The 9,515-nt window shown below is 49.7% G+C and overlaps 1 protein-coding gene across 4 annotated transcripts; it reads left to right on the top strand.

Annotated features, from left to right (window-relative positions):
• Positions 1–76: 76 nt before the first annotated feature.
• TRMT12 (tRNA methyltransferase 12 homolog) lies at positions 77–8,696 on the top strand. 4 transcript variants are annotated; one of them, XM_050965069.1, is made up of 8 exons: positions 77–137; positions 1,294–1,378; positions 2,139–2,307; positions 3,488–3,686; positions 3,767–3,917; positions 4,046–4,155; positions 4,640–4,797; positions 6,324–8,696. In XM_050965069.1, exons 1-8 carry the CDS (start codon positions 95–97, stop codon positions 6,795–6,797), a joined length of 1,389 nt encoding a protein of 462 aa, XP_050821026.1. In that variant the 5' UTR covers positions 77–94; the 3' UTR covers positions 6,798–8,696. The 4 variants fall into 4 exon arrangements, with proteins under 4 accessions (XP_050821026.1, XP_050821027.1, XP_050821028.1 ...); XM_050965070.1 differs by lacking the exon at positions 77–137 and adding an exon at positions 171–251; XM_050965071.1 differs by lacking the exon at positions 77–137 and adding an exon at positions 270–962.
• The last annotated feature ends 819 nt before the right edge of the window (positions 8,697–9,515 follow it).

Genomic DNA, 9,515 nt, shown 5'->3' with positions numbered 1-9,515 from the left:
GGCTCCGGGGCGCTTCCAGGGAGGGAGCAGAGCCTAGCGGCGCTGGCAGCAGCGAGCTCTACCGCCGTAACCAGGCGACCGGCCCACAAGAAAGATGGCGGCGGCAGGCGCCGAACGGCATTCACGACTCGGTTCCGGTGAGAAACACTAACCCCGCGCGTCTAGTTCCGCGCGTGTCTGTGCCTCGGAGTCTCCCTCGCGGGGCAGCGAGCCACGTCCAGCCCAGAACCAAGGGCTGGGGCAGCCAAGCAGTGAGGGGGCGGGGGGCGCGTGGCAGTGGGGTGGGAGGCAGGGGCACATGGGAGGCAAGGGACGCGTGGCAGTGGGGAAAGAGGGTGGGAGCTTGGGGCTGGTGGCAGTGGACAGGGTAGGAGATTGTGCTGGGGGAGAGGCATAGGATGTTGTACTGTGGTTGGAGCACAGGGTGATGAATTCACTCTGATTTTTAAGTAAATGGTGTGGCTGCTCCTGCTTAATCCTGCTGGCACTGCCTCTCTCAGTGCTCTAGGGAGGCAGGAAATGTGCCTCTAGGGTTGCCACCTCTCCTGGGATTCTGCAGATTGTCCCACTTGTAACAGGGTGGCTAGTTACTGATCTGCAAAGCACTTCCAGGGCCATGAAGCATCTTCACCTTGCCCTTCAAGCACACTCACAGAGGTGGCAGCCTCACTGCCCACACATCCATCAAAGTGCAGCCCAATTATCACATGGGCTGTGAAATCTAGAACAAGAGGTGCTGTAGTGCTAGCAGGGAGCTTCTCTCTGCCACCTCCCCTTTTCCAAAGGCAGACTTCTGGGCATTTCTGGCATAGGTCCTGTTAATAAAGCTGCACTCACAGCACCGATTGGGTTGATGGTGTATAGTGTTCTTCTGTGACGTAGCTTTGAGGTGCACACCTAGAGCATGCAGTGTTATGTAGGGCTTTGATAATGGGGATATGGAGACTTCTGCCTCCATAAAGGTAAAAATCCAGCCCAAGTCAATAGTAACCAAAAGTCACCGTGATCTGATTGCTGTTTGGTGGCCTGTGTGAAATGAGTTTGTTGCCCTTGATCTATCTCTTAGTATATAAGTGTCCATATCACAATCGGTCCTGTTGTTGGCATCCTTAGCAGAGAGATCAGGGCTACAGGTTGCAGCAGTTTGCATCTTCAATTACTCTTTTGGGGAGAAGTTTTTGGGTGCTGAGAGACATTCAGGCTGCAGCTCCCTGGAATTGCCAAACATGTGTCGAGTAGCTTTGCTTACTGCCAAGCCAGACAACTGGGTGGTGATGTTTTCTTCTCTTCTAGGTTCTTGCAAGATGAATGCAAAGGATTTGAATTCTAGTCCCATCTCTGTACTTATTACTGAGTCACAGTTTGCCCAGCTGTTCAGGTACAGTATAGAGATGCAGATGGAGGGAGAAAGCTGAAAGACATTGTTGTAGCTGTACTGAGCTGATCACATTGTCATTAACATGGCAAAATAGAGCAAAAAAACCTATCCTGTAGATCTGGGCTTCCTTGAATGGGAGCAGAACTCATAGTTCCAGACTAGTACATTACTAGTAGTAATAATCTGCTTGTATCAACACACAACCCCAGCTTCAGAGCATTAGGGGCTGCAGTGGAATTCTCACTTTCATAAGTGATGGACCATTTGGTGGATCTCTGCCCAGTCCTTAATGGGCATTGATCCACTTCCCAAAATTAGCACATACTGTAAATTGGAATGATTGCCAGTACCCATTCATAGGAAGGCCACGGTGATGAGAAGTCAGAAATGAGATACAGAGCTTGCACAGCCAGCACTTGCCAGTACTATGCTTGGATCAATTCAGCACTGTCATCTCAAAGCCTTTACAAAGGTGGGTGGGTATCATCCCCATTTTACAGAGGACACTGAGACACCCAGGGATGCAGTGACTTGCCTGAGGTCACGCAGTGAGTCATTCACAGAGTTGGGAATAGATTCAGCTCTCCTGACACTAGGCCAGTGCAGTTTGTTACTCCAGGAGATGATGATCTCATCAGACCAGGATTGAACAATGTGTATAGAGCATTGCTTTGATCAGGCTTACATGAGAAGGTTGCAGAAAGCCTAGAGTGTATAATGACAGATGAATAAATACCTGAATACATCATTGGACTTGCAGGGAGTATTTGGAGAGAGAGAGGGTTCTGGATGTCTGCCATCGTGTGCAAAAGCTGCTGGATGGCACAGTGGCATTGCCTGTGCTGGGAGAGAAACTCACTGAGCAGCACCTGCAGGAGCTGCGGGAGAGCCTGCCCCCTGAGAAGACATGCACACTGACGTGGGATCAGGTCAGCAAAGCACTGGCTTCCTCAGTAGAATCGGGGTAGGATTTACCATACCAGACTCTTGTGCCCTGTATCCTGTCTCTGCAAATTGCTGTGTCCCCACGGGTCATTGGCATGCCAACCCCTCCCATAGTGTACCTTAGCCATTTGTACAATACATCACTTGAAGACAGTGAAATTCTTTTCTGACCCGTTCTGCCATCAGCTTAAGGGGAATATGACTAAAATTCCCTGGGACTATCTTAGCCTTGCCTGGCACTGACAGGGAGCTCCTGGAAGCTAGATAGAAGAGAAGGCAAGTTTCACTTTATAGTCTGATTCAGTTCCTGGGTATTTTATTTAGGGCCCAGTCCTGCCAGCTGCTGAGCGTGCTCCATTCTGTGGAAGATAGTGAGAGATGAGGCTGTTCAGCAGCTTGCAGGAAGCACCTGGGACCTCAGGATCAGGTTCCTTTTTCCTGTGAGGTTTGTAACATGTGCTGGGATTGTCTGAGTTCACCAATGACAGGGCTGCCTGAGGTCAGGCAGTTCTACTCCTTCCTAGCAGAGTTTGATTGAATTCCTAAGTCTCAATTGAGGGGCTCCTTGGCAGGGACCTCATGAGTCACTGATGGAGCAGAGACTTTCACTCTAGTGCCGTGAGAGATGGGATTGCAGGGGGCAGTAATATTCCATTTTAGCTGCTCTTCCATGCCTGTCTGCACAGGGCTTACTACGTGCTTTCCCCACAGCTGGCTGGGAAAACGCCCAGCACCAAAAGGAATAAATTCCTGCCACATTAAACAAGCAGACAAACCTCCCTGCTTTAAAAGGAGGAGCTTGTGCCCTCCTTGCAGGGTCCCCAGGCCCATCACAGTCTCCAGGAGCTGCCAGTGCGGTGGGTAACTCGTTGCCTTTATTTAGAGAGCAGTGGCTGCTCCAGCTTGAGGGACATTATCTGGATATAGTGGATGTGGCCCATGGGTCCTGAAGCCCCTTCAGTCTGTTGCAGGTTAGTGTAGACAGTGTGATTGAAGAATCACACCCAGCGAGCTGGACTTTCCAGTCTCTGAGGGAGGTGAAGGGAAATGACCCAGTACAGCAGCTGTGGGAGGGAGATTCACCCACAGACATATCCTGTCACAGCGCAGGGAGGGAGAGAGCCTATCTCAGCATCAGTGTTTTTCTTTGTGTTTCTTTCCCAGAACCCCATTCCCTCCAAGGCAGCACGAGTCCAGTCGCCCGCCCGGAAGCTGTGCAGAGAGCTACAGCATTTAGTGTCAGCCTCTGGGGGCAGGTGGTCAGATGAGCTGGAGGATGATCTCCCTCGTTCCTGGCAGCGGCACAGAGACCTCATCCTGCTGAGCGAGGACAGCTTCAGGGCTGCTTTGTGGAAGGAGCTGGGTAAGAGGGACCTGTCACTCTATCTTCCAAGATGCACTGAACCTACCTTCTCTAACCACCTGCTTGGGCCTCTCTTCCAGGACCAGAACTCTGGGAAACAGTTGCTTCTGCTCTGGGCGCCCGACGCATAGCCAAACGAGGGCGAATATCGCCGGATGGAGTACGATCCCCGACAGTGACCCTATTGCTGGGGCAGGATGGCTGGGTGGAGCATGTGGACAATGGAATCAGGTAGAGGGGGGGGATTGGGCATGGGTGGAAGAAGCAGGAAGGGGCTGTCGAGCCCAGATGCCCCTGGGAAGGGATTCCTGGCCAGCCCCATGTTGGCGGCTCTCACTGGGCCTATGGTGTTTTCCCAGATATACATTCGATGTGACCAGGTGCATGTTCTCTCCTGGAAACATCACAGAAAAGCTGCGGGTGGCGTCGCTGCCATGTGCTGGGGAAGTGCTAGTGGATCTTTATGCAGGTAACTGTCCGTGGGGTGATGGGAAAGGGCTGGCTGCCTCCTCTGAGTTTTGGGAATAATGCTATGCTCTGTGCATTCTGAAGAGTTTGCTGGGGCTCTGAGAGCAGAGCCTATGGGCCGTGGATTACTGCTCCCCATCCTCCTGTCTGGAACCACCCCTAGCCCCAGAAAAAATACACTGCCCTGTTGATCACAAGAATTCAGTTCATCCCATTGTTCATTATTTGCTCAGCACTATCCATCCAGTGGCATCCTCTACCCCATGCTTGCCAAAGTATCTGTCCAGTAGCCAATGCTGTGTGCTTAACAGCAGCTTCAGCCCCTGGAACCTTCTCCCTCTCCCCCTAAGCTCTGCCCACAGCCTCAATCTAGTTCATCTCTGCTGTTGAGAATGAGGCCTTCACCCTGAGCCTGAGCACTTTGTTCCTACCTGTGGGTGTCTCTGGACTGTGCTGTCAGCAGCATCTGTCTCCTGTGCCCTCAGGGATTGGCTATTTCACGGTACCGTACCTGATTCACGCCGGTGCTGCCTTTGTCCATGCCTGTGAGTGGAACCCCCATGCTGTGGAGGCCCTGAGAAAGAACCTGGAGCTGAATGGTGTGCAGGATCGGTGTCAGATCCACCAAGGGGATAACAGGCAGGTGAGCAGAGAGCTACCCTTCCACAGCTATGGGGCCGCAATGGAGTCTTAGGGAAACGAATTCCAAGGGTACAGCCCACGCTGCTGAGACCCCCTAAGGGGGGTGATGTGCCTCTGAATTTTAACCTTGGCTCTAGATGTCACAGGAATTTCTTTCCCAGGAAACTGCTCTTCTCCCCCCATCCCTCTCCTCTTTCTGATGTGGCAAAGCTTCTTCCCCATGGTACAAGGGATGGGAACAAAGGTCCAAAGAGTCTGTGTTGGGGAGGCAGACTCTGTTATGTTTGCAAACTGTAGGAGACAGGGACATGGTGCTCTGAGGTCTGGTCAGACAGACTCAGTAGTTCTAGAGCACAGAGATGAAAAGGATCTAATAGGTCCCATCTCCTGGAGGGCTTGGGGTGTGTGTTCCAAGGGTGTCCAGTGCCCCAAGCAGTGGAGCTGCACACCCTTCCCTTAGGAAACTGTAGATCTAGAGACATCCCTATGTGCCATCCTAAATAACTCTCACATGTTAAATACTTGCCCCTGGTTATCAGACCCCGCTACATCCTTCCTAGTTGTTCTGGCCAAGCTATTTATATCTGACTGAGTGAAGTCAGGCCCGACACTCAACATCATTATTATTATTATTTGTGTTACCTCAGTGCCTAGCAGCCCTAGCCAAGGACTGGGGCCCCCACGTGGTAACTGCTGCATAAACACAGATGGTCCCTGAAACAGAGCCTTCGATCCGTCTTGATGGCCTTTCTCTGTCTGACCGTAACACAATAACTTTTGAATGCTGCAGCCAAGCAGTTCAAATTTCAGGGAATGTTCTCGGTCTCAATGTAATTGTCTGTAGATCAAAGAGCCATCTGATGGCAGCCAGTATCCTCAGATCACCTCTGTGCAGCCTCCCAATACAGTTCAAAATGTATCAGAATGACACAACAAAATGAGAATGGTGAGGAGAAGGAAGGCACCAAGTCCCTAGCATGGGGAGAATGGGAGACCCGGGAATGGGGAGAAGGAGGGCCTGGGGGGCACACTGAGACCCCTAACTTGGAGGAGGAGGTGGGGATGGGTTGCAGGGAGTCCCTGAAATAGAGAGGAATAGGAAGATGGCACACAGGGAGCTTGTTGAGGGAAATGGAGGGATGCAAGGAGCATGTGCTACGAGCTTGGCCTACAATGATGCGTGTGACCTTCTAGTTAATTCTCAGGTAAGATGGGGAGGGGGGGGCCCTGAGGAGGTACAAGAGCAGTGGTTGGGCTTCATGGTTCTGGCAAAAACTTTATATATTACTCCCAACTCAGAGCAAGAGCGTGCGAGCAATGCCCACTTACATCCACCCTCTTTCTATGGTAGATGGCAAGAGACAGAGCTGTGGCAACTTTTATATACTGTTATATTCCCCTGAGGGAAAGAGATCTTCTCCATGCCTTGCTTGGTGTGTTTTCCTCATCCTGACATGGGGCCCTCTGTGGTGTATGTCATTTCACCAACCCATCCACCTCTTCCTCACCTCCCCCTGTCGTTTCCAGCTGGAGCTTCGAGACGTGGCCAACAGGGTGAATCTGGGGCTGCTCCCCAGCTCAGAGGAAGGCTGGCCTATCGCCTGCCAGCTTTTGCGGAAGGGCACAGGGGGCATTCTCCACATCCACCAGAATGTGGAGTCCTTTCCAGCAAAGGCTCATTTGCATAGTGGCCACTTGGAGGAGCAGCAGCTGCAGCAATGCCCAGAACAAGCTGTATCCAACAGGCAGGAGGACAAAATGGGCCACAGGAGCCCAAAAGATGCTGACCTCATGGATTCTGGGAGGGAGACCCAGGCAGCTGCGACCAGGGCCGAGTGGCAGAGGTGGGCAGAGACCACAGGAATGCGTATCAGGGTTCTGCTTCAGCAGCTACATGGGAAGCCTTGGAGGACAAACATTCTGCACATTGAGCCAGTGAAATCGTACGCACCCCATGTGTATCACATAGTCCTGGATCTGGAGTGCCGCCCCCTCTCTTAATACACAAGGAGAGTGGACTGCACCCTTGGGATCCCCAGGAATGTCGCCTTCTCTGCTAGCAAACGTGCTGGGGGAGCTCATGGCCCAAGCCTGAGAAGTGCACAAAGCCTACACAGAGTTGAGTGCTCCCAGCTGGTACCTTGTGAACTGGTTCAGTCTGACACTGGTCTTGCCTTCTGCTCTCTTGGGGCCCCTCTTCTCTCCAGACTGGTATGCAACAGCTTGACCTGACCATCATGGTGCTCCCTGCAGCTGCTTTCTGATCTTCACTCTATTTCCATTTCCTGTAACCAGGTAAAACGTTTGTTGTTAGTTTTATCTGCATGGGTCGTTTTTCCCAGCGGGATGGCAGAGTTCTTCAGCACTCAGCTTCAAACTCTGTTTTCACCACTAATGCCAGCAAGAGACCTGGGCATGTGAACTTAGCAGAATGTCTGAGTTCAGATTCACCAGTTGAGCCAGAGAGCATCTCAGTCCTGACAGAGGCTGCCACTAGTGCCAGGCTGTGGGCAGATTGTGTCTCTGTGACCACTAGGACCTAGGCTGAGACTCACCAGACTTACTGCCCTTGTGATCTAATCAGAAAATGCTGAGCGCTTTGCTTGTGGTATTCATTTGTTGTGGGCATGTAAAGATATCCAGGATGTAGTGCAGTCCCTGTGAGCTGACCATGCTCCCTCTACTGCTGTCCTGGTCTATTCCTAATTACTGCACTACAAACCTAATCTTGCAGAGTGCCCCCGTACAGGCAGAACCCCACTGATGTAAGTGGGGCTCAGTGTGGAGCGGGCCGTATGTACTTTATCATAACAGATACCAACTTTCATGTTTCTTAGCATCTAAGGAGGCTTGTTCATCCTCTTGTTCCAAGCCTGGATCTGAAGTTGCTATGATGTTTGCCCACAAGTTTCAGGAAGCCTGGGCATGCGGCTTCTCTGCTGCTACTTGGGATTTTTGGCCTGTCTCTGTTTAAAATAGTGAGAAATGAATGAATGTAGTGCTACTGAAAGGTACCAAACTGAGATCCCCAGAGACCAAAGCTTCTCCCCACAGAACGGATGCAGAGTCAGTGCAAGATTTCCCCACGCAGCAATTCTGCCTCACTCCTGCCCTGGATGGAACATAGGAACTGCCAAACTGGGTCACGCCAGTGGTGTGTCTCCAACAGTGGCCAGTGCAAGCTGCTTTGGAGGAGGGTGCAAGAAACCCTGCAGAAAGCAGTTATGAAATATCCTGCCCACAATAATAATTTCTTCCTAATCTGTGTTTGTTAGAGGCTGGTTTGTGCCCTGAAGCAGGAGGGCTTAAATCCCTTCCAAACCTCTGCATTATTTGTAACCCTCACCATTCTAACTTGTGATGCCAGTCCTTGCTGAGGTCAGTGAGATATTGTGGCAGTGAGTTCCACAGGTGAATTATGTACTGTGTGGAAAAAGTATTCCCTTTTATCAATTTTTAATTCACCACCTTTTGCTTTCGTTTAGTGTCCCCTTGTTCTTCTACAGCAAGAGAGGGTGAAGAAAAGCTCCTGACCTGCCTTCTCAATACCATTCATTGCCACCTCCTCGCTAGTAATTAATGCTAAGAGGGTAGCTGCCCATTTAATCCTGGGCCTCGATTTAGAAACTGCCAAATAAGAAGCCATTTGGGATGTTGGGCTTTTCAAAGGGGCCATCTGTTACCTAGGAACTGAAGTGGAACCGCCACATTGATTTGACATAACCTACTGCTCAGCAGCCATGCAATGGCAATGACTTCCAGTTGCTACTGACCTAGGCTGCAGTCAGGCCTGTGACAAGAGGTGAAAGGCTCTGGATTAGGGCTGTTGATTAATCGCAGTTAACTCACACGATTAACTCAAAAAAATTAATTGCATTTAATCGCAGGTTTAATCGCACTGTTAAATTTCAATTGGTATTCTATTGTTTATTAAATATTTTGGATGTTTTTCTACATTCATATATATTGTATTCTGTGTTGTAACTGAAATCAAAGCGTGTATTTTTTATTACAAATATTTGCACTGTAAAAATGATAAAGGAAATAGTATTTTTCAATTCACCTCATACAAGTTCTGTAGTGCAATCTCCTTGTAGTAAAAGTGCAATTTACAAATGTAGATTTTTTTTTTTTGGTTACATAACTGCGCTCAAAAACAAAACAATGTAAAACTTCAGAGCCTACTAGTCCACTCAGTCCTACTTTTTGTTCAGCCAATCGCTCAAACAAACAAGTTTGTTTACATTTACAGGAGATAATGCTGCCCTCTTCTTATTTACAATGTCACCAGAATGTGAGAACAGGCATTTGCATGGCACTTTTGTAGCCGGCATTGCAAGGTATTTATGTGCCAGATTATGCTAAACATTTGTATGCCCCTTCATGCTTTGGCCACCATTTCAGAAGACATGCTGATGACGCTCGTAAAAAAAAAATTACACGTTAATTAAATTTGTGACTGAACTCCTGGGTAGAGAATTGTATGTCCCCTGCTCTGTTTTACCTGCATTCTGCCATATATTTCATGTTATAGCAATCTCCGATGATGACCCAGTAGATGTTGTTCATTTTAAGAACACTTTTCCTGCAGATTTTACAAAATGCAAAGAAGGTACCAATGTGAGATTTCAAAAGATAGCTACAGCACTCGACCCAAGGTTTAAGAATCTGAAGTGCCTTCCAAAATCCGAGAGGAACGGGGTGTGGAGCATGCTTTCA

The sequence above is a fragment of the Gopherus flavomarginatus genome, chromosome 8 (genome assembly GCF_025201925.1).
Source record: "Gopherus flavomarginatus isolate rGopFla2 chromosome 8, rGopFla2.mat.asm, whole genome shotgun sequence".
Classification (NCBI taxonomy): Eukaryota; Metazoa; Chordata; order Testudines; family Testudinidae; genus Gopherus; species Gopherus flavomarginatus.
The sequence above is the reverse complement of the archived record's forward strand: the minus strand, read 5'-3'. Positions and strand labels throughout refer to the sequence as shown.